Genomic DNA, 23,582 nt, shown 5'->3' with positions numbered 1-23,582 from the left:
ACTTATTGACTCAGGGTTAGGCAGTGACCGGGTCACCGCTGCCCCGAGGCAAGACGGAGGTCAAAAGGTCAGAGGTGAAAGGAAGAGTGGGCCTGTATGGATTTTCTGTAAGGCAGTTGTGATTTTGTAAGGAAGCCTGTCTAAATGATATCAGGAAGAGGGGAAATCTTCCAATGAAAGTGGGTGCTGTGACTTTTTTTAAAAAAAAAAACACACAACAACAACAAACCAGTCACAATACAGTGGTACACGCTGTAGTCTTTTACTGCTCATTCCAGGTTGCACTAGCCCTCTGTCCGCTTGCTAAAGTGCATCTTGAACTGCAAAAGAAACAGTTTGGTCATGGCGCTGGGTCGCAAAAGCAGCTATTGTTTTTATTTAAACTTACAGCTCTTGCTCTAAGCTATGTGAGTACAGTGGTGCCCCGCTAGACGAAAATAATTCGTCCTGCGAAAATTTTCGTCTAGCGGGTTTTTCGTCTAGCGAAGCGGCAATGCAAGCCGCGCTTTCGCTAGATGAAAAAAAAAAAGACGAAAAAATTTCGTCTTGCAGGGCAGCCCCATAGACTTTTTCGTCTTGCAGGGCTGCCTTCCACTAGACGAATGCCTTCGTCTAGTGAGTTTTTCGTTTAGCGAGGCATTCGTCTAGCGGGGCACCACTGTACTTTTGGTTTGTGTGCGCGCACATGCATATGCGAGCACGCACCATCAGACCCTCCAAGTGTCCCTATTTTCCAGGGACAGTCCCCGATTTACAGAAGCCGTCCCGGTTTCTGATTTGATCCCAGAGTGTCCCGCTTTTCCTTAGGATGTCCCTACTTTCAGGGAGAAATGTTGGAGGGTATAGAGGAGGCATAGGCAAACCAAGCATAGGCAAACTCAGCCCTCCAGAAGTTTTGGGACTACAGCTCCCATGATCCCTAGCTAACAAGACCAGTGGTCAGGGATGATGGGAATTGTAGTCCCAAAACATCTGGAGGGCTGAGTTTGCCTATGCCTGGTATAGAGTTATGTGACACACACACCCCAAGCCAAGGAGATAACTAACTATACCACCTTTAGAAGACACCTGAAGGCAGCCCAGTATAGGGAAGTTTTTTATGTTTCATGTTTTATTATGTTTTTATATATAAGCAGTCCAGAGTAGCTGGGGCAACCCAGTCAGATGGGCGGTGTATAAATAATAAAATTGTTGTTGTTGTTGTTGTTGTTGTTGAATAGGACATTCCTATTTTCATCAGAGAAATGTTAGAGGCTATTCACCATCACAACAGCCTTAGGTGAAAGTTGATGTGGCACCATGGCTCAGATGCTGCCAGTTCAAATCTCAGCTAAGTTAGGAACTCGCAAGGTGGTCTTAGCCAAGCCACTCTCCTCTCAGCTTCATCCCTGCCCCCCTCCATTTGTATAATGTAAGGGAAATAAAAACTGACCTGTCATACAGGTTGCAAGGTTTGTTGAGGAATATGAACCAACGGTGCAGGCTTCAGTGCTACATGAAATGGAAAAAAAAAACCTCATCACTGCCACCATCAACTGATGTCTACTATGAACCTCTGTGCAAGAACAACAGGAGCCCTCTTCAGGTGTTCGCTCAGGTGAACAAGGAAGGGTGAGAACATGCTGACAAGCCAGTCTCCTTCTGGAACATCACCTTTCCTTTATTGACCTTGCTGAGTTGGGCATCTTCTGAACCTGTGTGTGTGTGTGTGTGTGTGTGTGTGTGTGTGCTCTCCTCTACTGATAGAGTTTCCTCCTGTACTTTAGAACGCTGATGACGCAGTGTTCTAAATCACATGGGGATCTTAGCCAATAGCGATGGGTGAAACTGCCAATTTTGATTCTTCCTAGTTTCTCATTTTTTCAGTCCTAAGGCCAGTTCTTCACATTTTCACATCAGCCTGTCAGTTTCTTTTTAAAGAAGGTCCTCACAAGAATTGTTTGACATTTTAGTGCATTTTTCTTCGAACACACACATTTTTATATGAATTTCTGCTTAATAAACTGATTTCCCCTAATATAGTGCTTTTTGTGTTCTATGCATTTTGAGGCAAGGTTTTCCCTAACATGCACATTTTTGTACACAATGGTTGCAGAACTGCATTGTGAAATTCAGAGACGTGCCAGTTTCCATGAATGGCTGTGTTTCGGTTCACTTATTGTTTTGAGAAATGCATCTTGGATGGTTTCTAAGTAAAATGTGAACAGAAGTGATTTTCTCCTCGATCCCTGATACCCAGTGGTCTCTGTTCCCCAGATCCAAATTCTCCGAAAGTCTGAACCCTGGAACAAGGTAAGCAAACTTTCAGCAACATGATTTCATCTGCAATATTCATTTCAGATTCAGGTATGGGTTGGCGTTCTTGTTTGTTTCCCTTGGTCCCTTGTTTGTTTTCTGTTGCTGACAAAACCAATAAAATTTGAACAGCTGTGTCAATCTTTCCTCAAATGAGGACTTGTTTTTTGAGAGTATGAAATAGATAAATAGAGGGTTCCCCCCCCCAAAAAAAATCTGTTGCTGCCTCGTTCGCTGATATCAGCAGAAGAACAACATTTATAAAGGCTGCAGCTCACAAACCACTTTCTCTTGAATACTTTTTTTGCATCAAGGGAGTTTTTAATGAGTGAATGTTTTATGGATTACAGTTTCCATGATCATATTCCTCCTAGCACACGTGGCCTACAAAACAATATCAACATCCAATATTTTATCTTCTCAGCTGCGTGCACACTCTACATTTAAAACACATCTCCCCACCCTCAAAGAATTCTGGGCACTGTAGTTTGATAAGGGTTGTTGAGCATTGTAACTCTGTGGGGTATAAACTACAATGTCAAGCAGAGGTGGTCTGCCCTGTAGCACCACCTAAGGCAACATGGGAAGGCCTTGCCCCACTGCTGAAGCCACTCTTACCTGGGTGCGTGGCGGCTAGGGTTGCCATAATTCAAAAAGTGAAACTTGAAGCTGAGCCGAAGTTTGCAAAAAAAAAAAAAAAAACTAGACTTCCGATATGGGTTGCCATATTTCTGGATTTTCCCTCAGGGGTTCCACCTCTTGGGTTTCTGCCACCCAAAGCAGTTGCCTCAGTCTGCCTCATGGGTGGACCGGCCCTGGTGCCCATAATTCTTTGAGAGAAAGATTGTGCTTCAAATGTATTTTAATTGTCTGAAGTCGCATGATGCAGTTCTCTTGCTAAGGCTAAGCAACTGTCTTACATACCCTGTAAAACCCATCTAGGAACTGTTCATAAGCAGCTCTGAACTCCTCAGAGGAAATGTGGAGGAAAAAGTGCAATAAGCCAAGCATGCAGAGTACTGATCAAAGCAAGATTTTAATTTCTCCATCTGGTATCTCCCCCTCACTTTATTTGCTTGCATGAATCAAACGCCAAACGCCAACAGTGCACACAGATAATAAATACATAATAAACCCGTGTCATCCTTCTGATAGTCCAGGCAAATTTAGAGGTAGATATTTTGTAATAGCTTTATTAACTTTTATAAGCTTATGGAAATGCAGAGCTCCACACACACCCTGCCCTTCTCGGTGGACAACCTGTGTTTTTCTGCTCTAAGATTGTAGGGATAAGGCCCAAATTTTGTTCTGAGCATAGGAAGGCTCCCATCAGCATCAGCAAGCATGGCCAATGACCAGGGCTGAGGGGAGTTATAGTCCACACTGGCTACCTTTACTCTCTAAAGCATTTACAGGTAGGTAGCTGTGTTGGTCTGCCATAGTCAAAACAAAATAATAATAATAATAATAATAATAATAATAATAATAATAATAATAATAATAATTCCTTCCAGTAGCACCTTAGAGACCAACTAAGTTTGTTCTTTTGCACACTTTGCACATTAAAACTCATACCAAGAACAAACTTAGTTGGTCTCTAAGGTGCTACTGGAAGGAATTTTTTTATTATTGTTTTGTTTTCTCTAGAGCATTGTTCAACTGGTGGGTCGACACCCACTATTGTGGCATGTGGACTGATCTAAGCTGAGTTGCAAGAGCAACAGTGACAACATAGAAATAGATGGCCAAAAAAGCCATAAGAAATAGATCCCCAAATGCATGTTTGGGTTAAAGATGGGTCCCAGATTTGGAAAATATTGAAGACGGTTTGCTCTGAAGAGCAGCATGGATTGTGTGCACTGATCAGAATATACCCATCCCTTTTCTTTCCCAGCTGAGTCTGAAGAACATCTTGCTTCTTCCCCTTCTTCCGAATCCAGTCCTTACTTTAAGCTAATGAAATGGCCATTGTTCCCCAGTACAGGAATGGCCTCTGAGACCATGTTTGTGAGAATTGTGACATCTGTAATTTGATCGTTTTTGTTGGAGACTGTTAACCATTTATGGCTGAAACAAAGAATTAAAAAAATGTGGACCTTGAGCTTGTTTGGAGGTTCTAGCAGGGGAGCGCATGTATGTGAGATGTGTGGTTATGTAAACCAATTTTAACCTTTTTTTTCTCATGTTTTTCTTTTTCTTTGTTTTCTTCTACTATTCCTTCTTTTTTATTTGTATTGATGAGACTGTGAATATTTTTTTAATGTGTGTAAATAAAACCAATAAAGATTACTTTAATTTTTTTTAAAAAAATGTGGACTTCAAAAGCAACACAATCCTACGCCTCTGCAAGCTTGCTGGCTGCTTGATAGTGAAGGAGGACAGATGTCCTCTCTGCCATGGGGTGCATACTGTGAGGAAGATCGTGGCAATGCAAGACCTTTGCATGAAACTCACTTCCACTCATACATGCCATGCTAGGATTGCAGCCTGAACGATATTCCATATTAAGGCAAATTAAACCAGAGCTCACTTGCGAAACTATCTTTTCAAAATCTTTGCCGCTACACACTCCTCATTCCTAAGGCAATGACTGCTCCTTGTTCTGCCAGCGCTATTTATAGCACAATTACCATCACTGTTGTATTTTGCAAACAGTCTGTGAATGTTTCTTTTCGTCTCTGTTTAATGAGGAATTTGTTTTATACTAGGCTAATTGGGAGAAATTCTTGCCCTGATATGGGCAAACAGCTTTGATGTCAACCAGCTGTCACTGCCTTGTCAAAGGAACCACAAGCAGGGGACTTTGCCATTTATCTATTGAATAAAAAGGTAAAGGTACCCCTGACCATTAGGTCCAGTCGCGGACAACTCTGGGGTTGCATGCTCATCTTGCTCTATAGGCAGAGGGAGCCGGCGTTTGTCCACAGACAGCTTCCGGGTCATGTGGCCAGCATGACTAAGCCGATTTCTGGTGAACCAAAGCAACACACAGAAACTCCATTTACCTTCCCACCAGAGCGGTACCTATTTATCTACTTGCACTTTGACATGCTTTTGAACTGCTAGGTTAGCAGAGCTGGGACCGAGCAACGGGAGCTTACCCCATCGAGGAGATTCGAACCGCCGACCTTCTGATCGGCAAGCCCAAGAGGCTCAGTGGTTTAGACCACAGCACCACCCGCGTCCCTCCCATCTATTGAATACCCTCCTGTTTATAGGTAGGTCTATCTTGGTGGTTCACAAATGGGGGGGACATACTGGTGGGTCAGAGAGGTCTTGGGGATGGGTCTATCTGAATTAACATTAGTAAACCAATACCACAGCAAGAAAAGTCCCCCCAAAGTGTTTTGCTTCTGGGTTAACCCCATGAGGCAACTTAGGGACCCTGTTATAAAACTCCACCAATTGGTCCCTTAAGCTTCGCCTCAGTGAAAATGCACACGATAAGACTAACAGAGTCAACACTGTGTCATCCACTTGATGGAGACACAGGAGCCAACTCCCAGGGACCAAGGTCCCTTTGGGAGGGGGCAATAAAATATTTGAGGGGCCCGCCCCCCAAGTTGGTGGGCATTGTCATTCAAATAGTGTGCATGTACAACACCTGGCAAATCAATTATGTGGGGTGGGGCTTACATGTCCCCTGCTAGAATATCTTATTCAAGTTGGCACCCCTGACTGGAGAAGTTCCCATGAAGAGGTATCCTAAACGTTCCATGGTGTGGTGCTAGAATATTTATCAATACAGGTGAAACTCGAAAAACTGGAATATTGTGGAAAGCTTCATTTCTTTCACTAATTCAGCTTAAAAGCTGAAACTAATATATGAGATAGACTCATGACATGCAAAGCGAGCTATGTCAAGCCTTTATTTGTTATAATTGTGGTGATTATGGGGTACAGCTGATAACCCCAAATTAACAATTTCAACTTTGGGGTTCTCATCAGCTGCACGCCATAATCATCACAATTATAACAAACAAAGGCTTGACATATCTCGCTTTGCATGTCATGAGTCTATCTCATATATTAAACTCCAGTAGCTAATGAAAACAATTGCTTAAATAAATGGACTTTTCCACGATATTCTAATTTTTCGAGTTTCACCTGTAAATATGATACTAAACATTAATGGAAACAGACTAATGAAGCCCATGCCTCCAATTGCCTCCAAGGAAGAGTATTCTATCCTCCAATTAAAGTCCAGCGAGCAACAGAAATTTGGTAAGAAGCGTAATCAAACTGCATAGAGTATTAGATATGAAACTGTATAAAAGACACAAGATGACACTGGCTATCTAGGTACCTAAATCAGAGCTGATAATGAAGAATCCGCTCCCTTAAAATATCATTCTGTGTGCTAGTGCAACTCTATGCCTATCTGCTCAGATGTAAGTCCCATATAAGTGACGTGGAAGTAAGTCCCATCAAACTGAGATGGTACCTACTTCTTCTGATTACGTAGGGTTGCGCTGCTAGGTAACAGGAATGTGGAGGGTAAACGACCTGAAAAGAGAAGGTAATTTAAAAAAATAGAGACAGAAGTGTGCTGTTGTGTATGCCCAGAACTTCTGTGCCTGAAAATGCCTTGTTAATGCATTTCCTGGGTTTCTTGTGTAACTGCACGTTGGCACAACTCTCTGCAAAAGAACTCTTCCATTCATCTGAACGTCAGAGTATATAAGAACTGTGTCCAGAACTGTGTCCAGTTCTGGGCACCACAGTTCAAGAAGGATACTGACAAGCTGGAACGTGTCCAGAAGAGGGCAACCAAAATGGTCAAAGGCCTGGAAACGATGCCTTATGAGGAACGGCTTAGGGAGCTGGGTATGTTTAGCCTGGAGAAGAGAAGGTTAAGGGGTGATATGATAGCCATGTTCAAATATATAAAAGGATGTCATATAGAGGAGGGTGAAAGGTTGCTTTCTGCTGCTCCAGAGAAGCGGACACGGGGCAATGGATTCAAACTACAAGAAAGAAGATTCCACCTAAACATTAGGAAGAACTTCCTGACAGTGAGAGCTGTTCGGCAGTGGAATTTGCTACCAAGGAGTGTGGTGGAGTCTCCTTCTTTGGAGGTCTTTAAGCAGAGGCTTGACAGCCATCTGTCAGGAATGCTTTGATGGCGTTTCCTGCTTGGCAGGGGGTTGGACTGGATGGCCCTTGTGGTCTCTTCCAACTCTATGTTTCTATGATTCTAGAAATTATTTTGGATTTTCACCAGGCCGGTCCAGTAAAAAACAGACTGATACGCACACATCCCTACTGAATTTCACCTGACAGCCCAATGTGCTTTTTTTGTTGTTGTCATATTTGTGATCACAGGGGAACACTGATGTCCTTCCCTATCCTTTCTGCAAAGATCCCTTACATCCCTTGGAGGGGACTTTGGGACTGACACAAGAATGCCAAGAGGCTCAACGAATGCCTCTTTCTTTTCTTTCCCAGTCAAAGAGGTGGAGTGATGGTGCCCTCATTGCTCCTGCTAGGGGAGGATGCTGGAGAGGCAAGATCTGATTTGTCGGAAGAGGAAGAGCCTCGCCCACTGTGGCCAGCAGCAGTTCCCCCCAGTAGGACTTCTCTCTCTCTTTTCTTCTGCTTCATCCTGCGGTTCTGGAACCAGATCTTCACTTGGGATTCATTGAGAAATAAGGCCGAGGCAATTTCCACCCGGCGGGCTCGGCTCAGGTATTTGTTGAAGTGGAACTCCTTCTCCAGCTCTGTCAGCTGCTTGGTGGTGAAGCTGGTTCTGGGAGAGGAGTGGGGAGTTGTGCTGTCTGCTGTGGTATCCTGTAACTTCACTAAGGATGAAAAGAAGGAATCATCACTCAGGGTACTGTTCCTGAGAGGTATTCAACTAAGTTTTACTCAGAGTAGACCACTTCGTTTCAATAGCTTATGATCATTTTGTTTATTATTATTGCTGCTATTATTTGCCCCACTCCATTTTCTACTCCAAAAAAAACCCACTATGGCTTGATTCCTCCCCCCGCACCTTTATTTAGAATATTTCTAAACCACTTTATGAAAAAAAGCTCTCCATGCAGCATGCAAATAAAACGGGAAAGAAAACACAGCTAAAACCCACAGTCAAATGAAAGACAAATATGCATAAACCCAGCATCATTAAAAAGAGAAACACACAAGAGTGCATAGAACTATCATAATTAAGAATAGATAAGATCAAGAGAACTTAAAAAAAAAACCAGATAAAGGTAACTTAATTATATGTCTAAATTAAATGACATTAAACAAATTTAGGAGCCAGTTTGACCAGATACTAAGCAGTCTGGTTGTATGATAAGATCCGGTTTTAAAATAGCTTTTGCCCTGAGCATCTGAAGAATCTGCAGTGCAGAAAGCTTGCAACATTTTCAATGTTGGGGCAACTTGCTATATGGGCAGGCCTGGACTGGCTGTGCCTTGAGGTCATAACTGGAGGTGTTCAAAGGAGTAGCAGGGTGGGGTTGCGGAAGCAGTACTCTCTTGAACAAATTCCTGGTGCATCTCCAAAGCTAACCAGGAAAACCCATTATGCACATGGTGCTCAGCCATTTTTCCTCCAAGACAGGCTCTGTGGTTTGGTTCATACCTACCCTCCTCTCCCAACAGGCAATCCATAGCATAGGCTTCCACAGCCAATGCCAGCCACCGCTCATTCAGGACTGGGTCAAGCAGCTGTGCCTTTTCCCCTGGCCTAAAACCTCGGTTGGAGTCCATTCTACACATGCCCATCACTTCATGCATCTAGCAACAATTTGCATGAGCGAATGAGCCACTGCAGATCAAGCTGCACAGATTGAAACGTCACATCACTGCAAACACCACACATTTCAGGGAAATGACTAGAATCTGTTCAGGAAATTAGAAATCAAGTGTTGTCTAGGCTTCTAGTACTGTATACACAAGCCTTAGGAGAAGATTAGAAATCTGGGATAAGAAGGGATGCTAGCTTGGATATTCAAGTCCCATCCCCCAATTCTGATACTACTCTCTCCTCTTTCTGTGTCTGATTTTACACACAACCACAGCAGCAAACCCAAGTTTTCCACTGTGCATTCACCTGGAAGCTACAGCTGATTGCGGTTCACTGAGGCATTTGCCAACATGTATTGGTAGCATATTTACATATATATTACTTTGCACATTTCAGGATGCTCTTAAGAAACCTTAGGAAAATGTAATGTGTTAAGTTTTCTACCAGGGGTGGGGAAGCTGTGGTTCTCTGGAGGTTGCTAGACTTAAACTCCCATCATACCTGGCCATCATTGGAGCCAACTCCTACCCTGTTTCTCCTAAAATAAGACATAGCCATAAAATAAGCCATAGCAGGATTTCTATGCATTTGTGAAATATAAGCCGTTCCCCAAAAATAAGCCATACCCCGAAAATAAGCCATAGTGACGTGGTACCTCCCATTAAAGTGAGGAAGAATTAAAGAACCTTTTAATGAGGGTGAAAGAAGAGAGCGCAAAATATGGTCTGAAGCTCAACATCAAGAAAACTAAGATCATGGCCACTGGTCCCATCACCTCCTGGCAAATAGAAGGGGAAGAAATGGAGGCAGTGAGAGATTTTACTTTCTTGGGTTCCATGATCACTGCAGATGGTGACAGCAGTCACGAAATTAGAAGACGCCTGCTTCTTGGGAGAAAAGCAATGACAAACCTAGACAGCATCTTAAAAAGCAAAGACATCACCTTGCCGACAAAGGTCCGTATAGTTAAAGCTATGGTTTTCCCAGTAGTAATGTACGGAAGTGAGAGCTGGACCATCAAGAAGGCTGATCGCCGTAGAATTGATGCTTTTGAATTATGGTGCTGGAGGAGACTCTTGAGAGTCCCATGGACTGCAAGAAGATCAAACCTATCCATTCTCAAAGAAATCAGCCCTGAGTGCTCACTAGAAGGACAGATCCTGAAGTTGAGGCTCCAGTACTTTGGCCACCTCATGAGAAGAGAAGAATCCCTAGAAAAGACCCTGATGTTGGGAAAGATGGAGGGCACAAGGAGAAGGGGACGACAGAGGATGAGATGGTTGGACAGTGTTCTTGAAGCTACTAGCATGAGTTTGGCCAAACTGCGAGAGGCAGTGAAGGATAGGCGTGCCTGGCGTGCTCTGGTCCATGGGGTCACGAAGAGTCGGACACGACTGAACGACTGAACAACAACAACACCTCCCATTAAAACAGCCTGGAGAGGCGTGGCTATGCAGCGTACCGATGCGACGCGGTTAAAATAAGACATCCCCTGAAAATAAGCCATACTGTGTTTTGTTGGGCGAAAAAAAATATAAGACGGTGTCTTATTTTAGGAGAAACACGGTAGGGGCCGTGGAGGCTCTGGCTACCACAATAAAATATTGGAGGGAGCTGGCGTCGCTCAAAGTTGATGGGCATTCCCATTCAAATGGGTGTGTGCGCACTGTGTCATGTGATCGATTATGTGGCGCAGGGCTTACCTGGGCCCCCACAATATTTTATTTAAGTTGGCACCCCTGATAGCCATCAGCCATGCTGGCGGGAGCAGATGGGAGCTGGAGACCAAGAGCATATGAAGGACCAAAGCTTCCCCATTCATCCTTCTTTCATCATGAAGTCACTCTCATTCTTCCTGTTGACACTGTCTCGGTTTTTTCCTATGTCTCATACTTCCTGGAGAAAATAAAAAATTCTTTCCAGTAGCACCTTAGAGACCAACTAAGTTTGTTCTTGGTATGAGCTTTCGTGTGCACACGAAAGCTCATACCAAGAACAAACTTAGTTGGTCTCTAAGGTGCTACTGGAAAGAATTTTTTATTTTGTTTTGACTATGGCAGACCAACACGGCTACCCACCTGTAACTTCCTGGAGAGTGTCTCAAAGAATTAAATGCTGTGGGGGGAGAGAAGGGGTTGACTGGTCCCTGTTGGGACACTGGTGGGATAGAAGGTGGGGAGCCCAACAGTAGTGGAACCAGAGCCAATGACGGGTAGCCAATGACAACGCAACTAATTTTAGAGTTGTCCTCCCTGCTGAATTCCAGGAGGAGGAAGGTAAGTAAGAAGGCAAGCAGGCATGCTGGTGGGGGCTGGATGAGAGTAGACTGAGCTCTAATGGACTAGTCTCCACTGAAGATGCCAAAATGATGCACTCTAAAAGAGAAGCAACCAATGCACGGTGGCAAGAAAAGCACATCTTCAGAGGAACACAACAGGATCTTTCTGGATGGAAGGCAGGTATATATATCTTTAATAAACAAATAAATAAAACCATCTTGTGTTAGAACACATGGATTGTTGTTGTTGTTGTTGTTCAGTCGTTCAGTCATGTCCGACTCTTCGTGACCCCATGAACCAAAGCACGCCAGGCACGCCTATCCTTCACTGCCTCTCACAGTTTGGCCAAACTCATGTTAGTAGCTTCGAGAACACTGTCCAACCATCTCATCCTCTGTCGTCCCCTTCTCCTTATGCCCTCCATCTTTCCCAACATCAGGGTCTTTTCCAGGGAGTCTTCTCTTCTCATGAGGTGGCCAAAGTACTGGAGCCTCAACTTCTGGAGAAGGAACTGGCAAGCCACTCCAGTATCCCTGCCAAGAAAACTCCATGGACAAAGAACACTTGGATACTTCAATACCATAACACTTCAATACCTCCAGGATTGGCTCTCCCCATCTCAATTGACCTGGACCCTGCGATCATCATCTGACCCCTTCTTCATGTGCCTCTTCAAAAGCTCCTGAGGGTGGCAACACAAGAATGGCCTTATCTGGGGAGTGCTCTCCCTAGGGTGGATTGCCTGGCACCTTCATTACGTACATACATTTTTAGGCACCAGACGAAAATTTTTCTCTTCTCCCAGGCCTTTGGCTAATTAAACAACCTGTGGACTTCTAAACTGTGTGTTGGGGGCATTGTTTTATTTGTTATTTGTGCTTTTATGCTGTAAACCACCCTGTGATCCTCAAATGAAAGGTGCTATAGAAATGTAATGAAGGATTAGAGGCCGCTCAAACCAAGACTTAATTAAAGAATGGGAAGGACTCAAAGAATACATGGGGGAATACTGCTCAGAATTTGAAATTGTGGTAGAATGAGAGGTGAGAAGCACACGGGAAATGGAAGGTAAGAAAATAATCCAAATATTGATAGATTTATTAAAAACTTACTGAAAGTTAACGCAACTGGAAATGTAACAGAAACTTAAAATTGTAGGTATAAGATCACGCATGGGGGAGGGGAAGCTGAGGGGGTAGATGGGAGGGGGGGTTAAATGGGATATGTGGTTGTAATGTATTGATTTGTGGAGTTTGGAATTTTTGTGGAGTTTGGATTTGGATTTGTTTGGATTTGTGGAGTTTGGAATTTTTGTTGGATGTAATGTAAAGAAAATAAAAATAAAAATATTTTTTAAAAAAGAAATGTAATGAAGGAAGGAAGGGGAGGAGGACTGTTCCAGGGCTGCCTTCCCCAACTCGGTGCCCCCAAGATGTTGCCAAACTACACTTCCCATAATCTCTGACCACTGGCAGCGGTGGCTGAGTTTAATGGGATTTTTAGTCCATACTATCTGGAAGGTTTGGAAGGGTGGTCTTGAGCGAAGGAATTGGGCAGGATGGTGTGTGGGCATTCCCACCCCCCAAGAGTTGAACGGTGTTTGCTACCTGTCTCGCTTCCTACACACCAGAATCGCTGCCCTAACAGGAGCTATTAACTCCCTCAGTGCCATAACCATAACTCACCCCGGTTCTAAAGCCAAGGAAGCGTCTCTTCAACTTGGAGGACTGTTTTTTTCAAAAACAACAAAACCGTATTTGCCTTTTCCTCTTGTGGGAGGAGGTGTGGAATGGATGTGAGCTAAACTTCAGCTGCCTAGGGCCGAAGGAGCCAACACAACCGTTAACCAAGGTTTGAAAGAACGAACTCACTTGAAAGGGAACAGAGTTTTGATAGATGTGGCGGGCCAGAGCAGAGGGCAATGTTTAAAGATCTGGATTATTTTTAGAAGAAAATGGCCTTCGCTTTGAAACGAAACGAAACGTCCTTTTCCCTGGCCTCGCCCCGCCCCGTTTTGTCTTATACAGCTTTCTAAATTGCAGATACAGAACGCGAATTCGGCTTCTTCCAAATATGTTGGTATCTCGAGCGCCTGTATTTAATTCCCCCCACTTCCATCGCAGACATTTCTCAAACTTTCCTATCCTTGCAAAACATAAGCTTAAAAAACAACAACAACAACAACCTGCCATTTTTATTATTTGTTTTTTCCACCTACAGAAAAATAAGAGGAAGAAAAGAATCTCCTTAGCGTGACCTGGTTTCCAAGCGAATGCATAATTTATTTATTTTTTTAAAAAAGAGACATATTAAACACAAATAAACCCGCTGGCACCATAAAGATATGCCAGTTTTAATCAGGTCTCAGCCTATATTAAAAATTATACCCCCTCCACCCTTTTCAATTCTCTTTGTTTCCCTTCCCCCGTTTCCATGATAAACAATGGGGAAAGTGTTCATATTGTTAAAGGCAACAACAAACAAAAGGTGTGCGTTTGTTGGTGTGCATGCATGCGTGTGTGTGTGTGTGTGTGTGTGTAATGATATTAAAAGCGTATTATACAGACACGGGGGACCACCAGTTCCTTGAAAGTGGAGAAGTCGTCCTCTGCTTGGAAACAGAGATTCTCCTCCTACCCACCCACCCCAAGATCGGTCCAGGGTAAAAGGCGGATCTAGACGGATCCTCATGAATTCATATGATTTTTTCATTCAAATGAAAAAAAAACCACCATGATACTGTAGACCACATCTCAGTCTATATGTAGCATCAAAAAAATCATGCATCCACTGTTTTGTGGGGCCACAATGGTGCAAAAACATGTTTAAAAAACACGGATCCTCATGGATCCTCATGATTTCTGCATTGGGACACCCCAAACTCACCGTCAAATCACATATCATGTCCAGGGGCACAGCCTCCACCACAAAAATCTGGGATCCATGACTTCCTCGCGACAATATGGCGCAAAAACTTGGTTTTGAAGCACGGATCCTCACGGATCCGCACCCTTTTTGCATTGGGCCACCCCAAACTCACCGTCAAATCACACATAATGTCCAGGGGCACAGGCTGCACCACAAAAAACACGGATCCACGGCATCCTGGCAACACCGTGGATCAAAAACGTGGTTCTGAAGCGTGGATCCTCACGGATCCTCACCCTTTTTGCACTGGGCCACACCAAATTCACCGGCAAATCATACATCATAGCAAGGGGCACAGCCTGCACCACAAAAAACACGGGTCCACCGCTTCCTGGCGACACCACGGCCCAAAAACGGGGTTCTGCACCACAAAAAACATAGATCCGAGGCATGGATCCACATGAATTCATATGATTTTTATATTGAAACAAAACAAAACCACCATGATACTCTAGACCAAATATTAATCTATAGGCAGCACCAAAAAAATCACGTTTCCACTATTCCGTGAGGCCGCAATGGCGCAAAAACATGGTTCTGAAGCGCGGATCCTCACGGATCCTCACCCTTTCTGCACTGCGCCACATCAAACTCACCGGCAAATCACACATCTTAGCCAGGGGCACAGCCTGCACCACAAACATCATGGATCCACCGCTTCCTGGCGACACCACGGCCCAAAAACGGGGTTCTGAAGCACGGATCCTCACGGATCCGCACCCTTTTTGCACTGCGCCACATCAAACTCAGCGGCAAATCACACATCATAGCCAGGGGCACAGCGTGCACCACAAACATCATGGATCCACCGCTTCCTGGCGACACCACGGCCCAAAAACGGGGTTCTGAAGCGCGGATCCTCATGGATCCGCACCCTTTTTGCACTGCGCCACATCAAACTCACCGGCAAATCACACATCAAAGCCAGGGGCACAGCCTGCACCACAAAAAACACGGGTCCACCGCTTTCTGGCGACACCACGGCCCAAAAACAGGGTTCTGAAGCGCGGATCCTCACGAATCCTCACCCTTTTTGCACTGCGCCACATCAAACTCACCGGCAAATCACACATCATAGCCAGGGGCACAGCCTGCACCACAAAAAACACGGGTCCACCGCTTCCTGGCGACACCACGGCCCAAAAACGGGGTTCAGAAGCGCGGATCCTTACGAATCCTCACCCTTTTTGCACTGTGCGACATCAAACTCACCGGCAAATCACACGTCAAAGCCAGGGACACAGCCTGCACCACAAAAAACACGGGTCCACCGCTTTCTGGCGACACCACGGCCCAAAAACGGGGTTCTGAAGCGCGGATCCTCACGAATCCTCACCCTTTTTGCACTGCACCACATCAAACTCACCGGCAAATCACACATCATAGTCAGGGGCACAGCCTGCACCACAAAAAACACGGGTCCACCGCTTCCTGGCGACACCACGGCCCAAAAACAGGGTTCTGAAGCGCGGATCCTCACGAATCCTCACCCTTTTTGCACTGCGCCACATCAAACTCACCGGCAAATCACACATCAAAGCCAGGGGCACAGCCTGCACCACAAAAGACACGGGTCCACCGCTTCCTGGCGACACCACGGCCCAAAAACAGGGTTCTGAAGCGCGGATCCTCATGAATCCTCACCCTTTTTGCACTGCGCCACATCAAACTCACCGGCAAATCACACATCAAAGCCAGGGGCACAGCCTGCACCACAAACATCATGGATCCACCGCTTCCTGGCGACACCACGGCCCAAAAACGGGGTTCTGAAGCACGGATCCTCACGGATCCGCACCCTTTTTGCACTGCGCCACATCAAACTCAGCGGCAAATCACACATCATAGCCAGGGGCACAGCGTGCACCAGAAACATCATGGATCCACCGCTTCCTGGCGACACCACGGCCCAAAAACGGGGTTCTGAAGCGCGGATCCTCATGGATCCGCACCCTTTTTGCACTGCGCCACATCAAACTCACCGGCAAATCACACATCAAAGCCAGGGGCACAGCCTGCACCACAAAAAACACGGGTCCACCGCTTTCTGGCGACACCACGGCCCAAAAACAGAGTTCTGAAGATCGGATCCTCACGAATCCTCACCCTTTTTGCACTGCGCCACATCAAACTCACCGGCAAATCACACATCATAGCCAGGGGCACAGCCTGCACCACAAAAAACACGGGTCCACCGCTTCCTGGCAACACCACGGCCCAAAAACGGGGTTCAGAAGCGCGGATCCTTACGAATCCTCACCCTTTTTGCACTGTGCGACATCAAACTCACCGGCAAATCACACGTCAAAGCCAGGGACACAGCCTGCACCACAAAAAACACGGGTCCACCGCTTTCTGGCGACACCACGGCCCAAAAACGGGGTTCTGAAGCGCGGATCCTCACGAATCCTCACCCTTTTTGCACTGCACCACATCAAACTCACCGGCAAATCACACATCATAGTCAGGGGCACAGCCTGCACCACAAAAAACACGGGTCCACCGCTTCCTGGCGACACCACGGCCCAAAAACAGGGTTCTGAAGCGCGGGTCCTCACGAATCCTCACCCTTTTTGCACTGCGCCACATCAAACTCACCGGCAAATCACACATCAAAGCCAGGGGCACAGCCTGCACCACAAAAGACACGGGTCCACCGCTTCCTGGCGACACCACGGCCCAAAAACAGGGTTCTGAAGCGCGGATCCTCATGAATCCTCACCCTTTTTGCACTGCGCCACATCAAACTCACCGGCAAATCACACATCAAAGCCAGGGGCACAGCCTGCACCACAAAAGACACGGGTCCACCGCTTCCTGGCGACACCACGGCCCAAAAACGGGGTTCTGAAGCGTGGATCCTCATGAATCCGCACCCTTTTTGCACTGCGCCTATCAAACTCACCGGCAAATCACACATCATAGCCAGGAGCACAGCCTGCACCACAAAAGACACGGGTCCACCGCTTCCTGGCGACACCACGGCCCAAAAAACGGGTTCTGAAGCGCGGGTCCTCATGGATCCGCACCCTTTTTGTATTGGGCCACCCCTAACTCATTGTCACATCACATATCATATCCAGGGGCACAGCCTGCACCACAGAAAACACGGATCCACAACATCCTGGCGACACCGTGGACCAAAAATGTTGTTTTCAAGCGCGAATCCTCATGGTTTTTGCATTCTGGGACCCCAAATTCACCCTTAATTCAAATATCTTGTACATAACCACAGATCTGACCACAAAAAGCATGGATCTACTGCTTCGTGGTCCTGGCCAGATGCTGCCCTGGATATAATGGCCAATATTTAGGTCTGTGTGCTGGGATGCAGGAAATGGAGTCGGCTGAATCTCAATCCATTAAAGATGGGGGTCCAATGGCTTGGCCGGAATGATTTTGGTTCGGTTTGCCAGCTCCCAGCTCTTGATGATGCACAATAGTCACCTTTACCCGCCATCAGGAGTCTGGGTGTGATCCTGGATGCTTTTGTCTCTATGGAGGCACTGGTCACAAATGTAGCCAAACTGGCATTTTAAAATCTTTACAGGTTAGGCAATTGGTACTGTACCTGTCTCTTTCCAACCTAGCCATGGTGATCCATGAAGCAGTCACCTGCAGTCTAGACTACTTTAACTTGCTCTACGCCTGAGCTGGGGTGGGCGGAGTATAAATGTGATAGATAGATAGATAGATAGATAGATAGATAGACAGATGATAGACAGAGAGACAGATAGATAGATAGATACGCAGGGCTACTCTTGAGACTACTCTAGAAACTCCAAATGGTCTAAAATGCAGGTGCATGAGTTCTTACTCGGACTTTGTGGAGAGCCCACATTCAGTTGGTGGTTCATCAGCTGGATTGGCTCCAGGTGGAGTATCAAATCAGGTTCAAGGTTTTGGTGCTAACCTTTAAAGCCTAAACAGTCTGTCACCTTTCTTATCTGTGGGAATTATCTTCCAATACATCCCCCAAAGAGGGTGATGCTTATCTAACAGCAACCTACTGGTGGTCCCTGGCCCAAAACATATCCAGCTGTCCCAACCAGAGCCAGAGCCTTTTTGGTGGAACGCTTTGTCTAATGAGACCAGGGCTCAGCGCAATGTATCTCAGTTATCTCACTTGCTGGGTTATCACCTTACAGTGGTGAGCGGGCTTGCACATTCCTATGGCCCTTGTGAGCGAAGCAGGGCCTCCCAAGGCGGTAAGGTCAAAGGGAAGGAGCTAGACAAAGAATGATCCAAGAAGTCCTCAACGGCAGAATAGGCGGATGTAAACAAGCGGTATGTTACAATGGCTGTGAAGGCAGATGAAGGCTGCAGCAGATAAGATCTACCAGTTTGTCATGACTACTCATGCCATTGGAACAGAGCCCTACTGCAAAGACACTGCGTTGGTCATTGTGCACTGATCTACACACCTAAAACAAATTCACGCACAGGCATCTTCCAAAAACCCAACCCAAACCCCCAAAGTCCCATGGTGATTGGCAAATGGTAACGGGGGCAGGATCATGAAATCTGGAAGCCCCTAGTCATGAACTGGCACATGGGTGGTAGATACAGATTCAGTTGTTCTGACTCAAGGAACGAGGCAGTTGAGCAGCTCTGCAGCTGTATCCATGACTGAGCAGCCCTTTTAGGATCCACTCTGCTCACCCCGAAAAGGGGGAGGGGCTAGGAAAGGTGGCCTAAACATAGTCTGCTTCCCCTTTTCCCTGTCTGGATTACTGCACCCAGTGAGGTCACCACCCAGTGGTCGTAAAAGACAATCCAACTTTGGAACATGGAACATACGGACTTTGTCAGATAATACAGATAACGAGCGTCCTGAATACAGAACTGCCATCATTGCAAGAGAGCTGCAGCGTTTTAACATCAATATTGCAGCGCTTCAAGAGATTCGAAGAGCAGGCGAGAAACAGCTGAAGGAAGAAAAAGGAGGCTACACATTCTTCTGGAAAGGTCTATCTGAACAAGAACATTGAATACATGGGATAGGCTTCGTTATCAAAAACGACCTTGTGAAGCTCCTGTCAGAAGTCCCTACCGGTATTAATGAGCGACTCTCAACCCTTCAAATAAAGCTCACCAAAAACCAACAGGCTACTATTATAAGCGCTCATGCACCAACACTGGATGCTGATGAAGACATGAAATAAATTTTTTACTCTCAGCTGGATACCATCCTATCAGAGACACCTAAGGAAGATAAAATTATCCTCCTGGGTGATTTTAATGCAAGAGTTGGGCGAGATTTCGATCTGTGGCCTGGGACTATTGGGAAAGAAGGAGTTGGCAACAGCAACCAGAACGAAATTTTACTTTTGATGATATGTGCAGCGCACAACCTTGTTATTACCAACACACTGTTTCGACAGAAAAATAAATTTAAAACTTAATGGAGGCATGAAAGTCTTCTTCACCGTCGCTATCGCCACTTGGTAGGCTTGACGTTGAGCTCTAACCAGTGTCCGGTCCAATTCAGAATGAGTTTTCTGCCACCGGCGCTCTAGCTGTCTCAGCGACCGTTTCCTCACCCTCAGCTCTGGAGAACACCATGGGGCTGTCTGGGCTCCATGCAATCGGAGAGGGCGCCTCAGAACCAGACAGTCGATAGCCCTGGTTAACTCCGCATTCCAGCGAGCCACCAGGAAATCAGATGAAAAGCCCTCAACATGGGATAAAGCATCCCCTACCACTCTCTGGAAACCATTTGGACCCATTAAGTGACAGGGGCGGACCATCCAAATCGGTCCCACCTCCCTGCAGAGGGGAAGGGTTGCGGAGAAGTCCAGTTGCACCAGGAAGTGATCCGACCATGGCACTTCTTTTGTTTTGCTTTTACTTAATGTCAGATCACCAGCATCCATAGAGGTGAGCACCAGATCTAAGGCATGTCCGTGACTATGAGTTGGGCCAAACTTATTCAGGGACAGCTCCATGGAGGCCATGCTTTCCACGAAGTCCCGAGCAGCCCCTTGTAAGGTCGTGTCGGCATGGATGTTAAAATCCCCTAGGACCACCAAACTAGGTGTCTCCAGGAGAACATCCGCCACGACCTGACCTGAAGCAGCTCGGGCAGGGAATCCTTGGTGCAGCGGGGAGGTCGGTACACCAAAAGGAATCCTGTACTGCCCCTATTGCCCAACTTCCAGAACATGCACTCAGAGAACTGGGTATTTCAGGTAGGACACCTGATGCAAGCTAGTGACTTCCTAAAAATCACTGCAACACCCCCTCCCCACCCACATGACCTGGGTTGCTGTGCATAACAGAAACCTGGTGGACAACCAGATGCTAAGACAGGCCCATCTGCTTCATCCAACCAAATCTCTGTTACACATGCCAGGTGAAGTCCTCCATCCACAATCAAGTCAGGGATGGCAGTGGTCTTATGAATCATTGTCCTAGCATTGCACAGCAGCACCTTCAGGTCGTGTGGGTTTCCCTTGTTGAGCACAAATATAACATTGAATCACAATGGTACAAAATAACTCAGCAAGCTGACATTCATAGAATCATAGAATCAGAGTTGGAAGCAGAGCCGTAGCATCCAGGGGCGGCATTGCCGTGGAGGCACCCCCTGGGGGCGGGACATCATGACGCCATGACGTCATGACATCATGATGCATGCGTCAGGACCCGCCGAGCGAACGCTGGCTCCTGGGGCTTCCCTGTCTATGCTGCTTTAAAAATCCGGGCATGCGCAGTCCATCTCAGCCGGCGCTGCTGCTCCAGGGGCGACCCGCTAAGCGAGTGCTGGCTCCTGGAGCTCCCCCGTCCGTGCTGTAGCAGCACGGGTGGGGGAGCCCCACAAGCCGCCGATCTCGCAGGGCAGCCCCATAGCGGCAGTGACGGGTGGACCCCGGATGGGCCGCAGGGCAGAGTGGCTTCACTCTGCGGCTTTCTCTGGGCCACCGGCGGGGCGGGGCTGGCCCAAGTGTCACCCCTGCCCTCCCCTGGAATCTGGGGCAGACCGCCCCCCGCCGCCCGTCTCTACGCCCCTGGTTGGAAGAGACGACAAGGGCCATCCAGTCCAACCCCCTGCCAAGCAGGATACACCATCAAAGCATTCCTGACAGATGGCTGTCAAGCCTCTGCTTAAAGACCTCCAAAGAAGGAGACTCCACCACACTCCTTGGCAGCGAATTCCACTGTCGAACAGCTCTTACTGTCAGGAAGTTCTTCCTAATGTTTAGGTGGAATCTTCTTTCTTGCACTTTGAATCCATTGCCCCGTGTCTGCTTCTCTGGAGCAGCAGAAAACAGCCTTTCTCCCTCCTCTATGTGACATCCTTTTATATATTTGAACATGGCTATCACATCACCCCTTAACCTTCTCTTCTCTAGGCCAGCTCCCTAAGCCGTTCCTCATAAGGCATCGTTTCCAAGCCTTTGACCATTTTGGTTGCCCTCCTCTGAACACGTTCCAGCTTGTCAGTATCCTTCTTGAACTGTGGTGCCCAGAACTGGACACAGTACTCCAGGTGAGGTCTGACCAGAGCAGAATACAATGGTACTATTACTTCCCTTGATCTAGATGCTATACTCCTATTGATGCAGCCCAGAATTGCATTGGCTTTTTTGGCTTCTGCATCACACGGTTGACTCATGTCAAGTTTATGGTCTACCAAGACTCCTAGATTCTTTTCACATGTACTGCTCTCAAGCCAGGTGTCACCCATCCTGTATTTGTACCTATCATCCCCCCCCCCCGAGTGTAGTACTTTACATTTTTCCCTGTTGAAATTCATCTTGTTTGCTTTGGCCCAGTTCTCTAATCTGTTAAGGTCATTTTGAAGTGTGATCCTGTCCTCTGGGGTATTAGCCACCCCTCCCAATTTGGTGTCATCTGCAAACTTGATCAGGATGCCCTCAAGCCCATCATCCAAGTCATTGATAAAGATGTTGAATAGACTGGGCCCAAGACAGAACCCTGTGGCACCCCACTAGTCACTTCTCTCCAGGATGAAGAGGAGCCATTCATGAGCACCCTTTGGGTTCGGTCAGCCAGCCAGTTACAAATCCACTGAATGGTAGCATTGTCTAGCCCACATTTTACCAGCTTCTTTACAAGAATATCATGGGGCACCTTGTCAAAGACCTTGCTGAAATCAAGATAGGCTACATCCTCAGTGTTCCCTTCATCTACCAGGCTTGTAATTCTGTCAAAAAATGAGATCAGGTGAGTCTGACATGACTTATTTTTCAGAAACCCATGCTGACTTTTAGTGTTCACAGCGTTCCTTTCTAGGTGCTCACAGACCATTTGCTTAATGATCTGCTCTAGAATCTTTCCTGGTATTGATGTCAGGCTGACTGGGCAGTCATTTTTTGGGTCCTCTCTTTCCCCCTTTCTGAAAATCGGGACAACATTTGCCCTCCTCCAGTCTGCTGGGACTTCGCCTGTTCTCCAGGAATTCTCAAAGATTACTGCCAGTGGTTCTGAAATCACCTCTGCCAGTTCTATTAATACTCTTGGATGTAGTTCATCTGGCCCTGGAGACTTGAATACATCTAAACTAGCCAAGTATTCCTGTACTACCTCCTTACTTATTCTGGGCTGTGTTTCCCCTGCTGAATCATCTGCTCCGTATTTTTCAGGTTGGGCATTGTTTTCTTTTTTTGCAAGCAAGCCGCGGAGCGGGGCCGCTCCACCCCGCGGCCTGCCTGGGACCCGCCCACCAGCGCCACTATGGCGCGGCACGCATGCGCTGTGCGTCGCACTCAGCAATGGGCCAGCGCCAAGAAAATCCTGAAGAAGAAGAAAAAGGAAAGGAAAGCAGCACAAGCGGCTGCTTCCCTTTCTTTTTTCGTTTTTTAGGAAGGGAGAAGAAAAGCGTGTGGCGGCCAAAGAGCAGACGGTGCTCCATAGCGCATGCGCCGTGACGTCGCCACAAACAACAACAAAATAGATACAAAAAAATACACAAACAAACTAAAACTACAATACAAAACATCTATCAAAAAATAAAAACAAAAAACAAACTTTCGTATTAAAAAAGCTCCACTTTCCTCACATCTTTACATGGACTTCCTCCTGTTTCCCCTTATTTGCGTCCCTTAAAAAATATTTCACGTAACTTCCCAATTTAAATTTATCACATATTCTATACATACTAGTAAATGCAAAACAATTTCCAGATCTATTTCTATACTCTATACTCTCCTAAAATTCGTATTGTTAATTCACATTATATATTTGACAGCCTATCCTTTTCCTTCAAACAAAAATCTAATTTTGAATCTTACAATACTTTTTTAGATACATTTTAAATTTTCCCCATTCCTTCTCCACCACGTCGTCTCTCTGGTTAC

At 46.3% G+C, this 23,582-nt stretch overlaps 1 protein-coding gene across 1 annotated transcript in view; it reads right to left on the bottom strand.

The window, feature by feature from the left end:
* Positions 1–7,743: 7,743 nt before the first annotated feature.
* Positions 7,744–23,582, bottom strand: part of LOC117043024 (homeobox protein Hox-B1-like) — a 30,808-nt gene continuing 14,969 nt past the window's right edge. The window contains exon 2 of the mRNA XM_033142647.1: positions 7,744–8,096. Coding sequence (XP_032998538.1) covers positions 7,744–8,096 — 353 coding nt within the window. The remainder of the gene's footprint in view (positions 8,097–23,582) is intronic.

The sequence above is a fragment of the Lacerta agilis genome, chromosome 2 (assembly GCF_009819535.1).
Source record: "Lacerta agilis isolate rLacAgi1 chromosome 2, rLacAgi1.pri, whole genome shotgun sequence".
Classification (NCBI taxonomy): domain Eukaryota; kingdom Metazoa; phylum Chordata; class Lepidosauria; order Squamata; family Lacertidae; genus Lacerta; species Lacerta agilis.
Note: the sequence above shows the minus strand (reverse complement) of the source record. Positions and strands in the feature narration are given on the sequence as shown.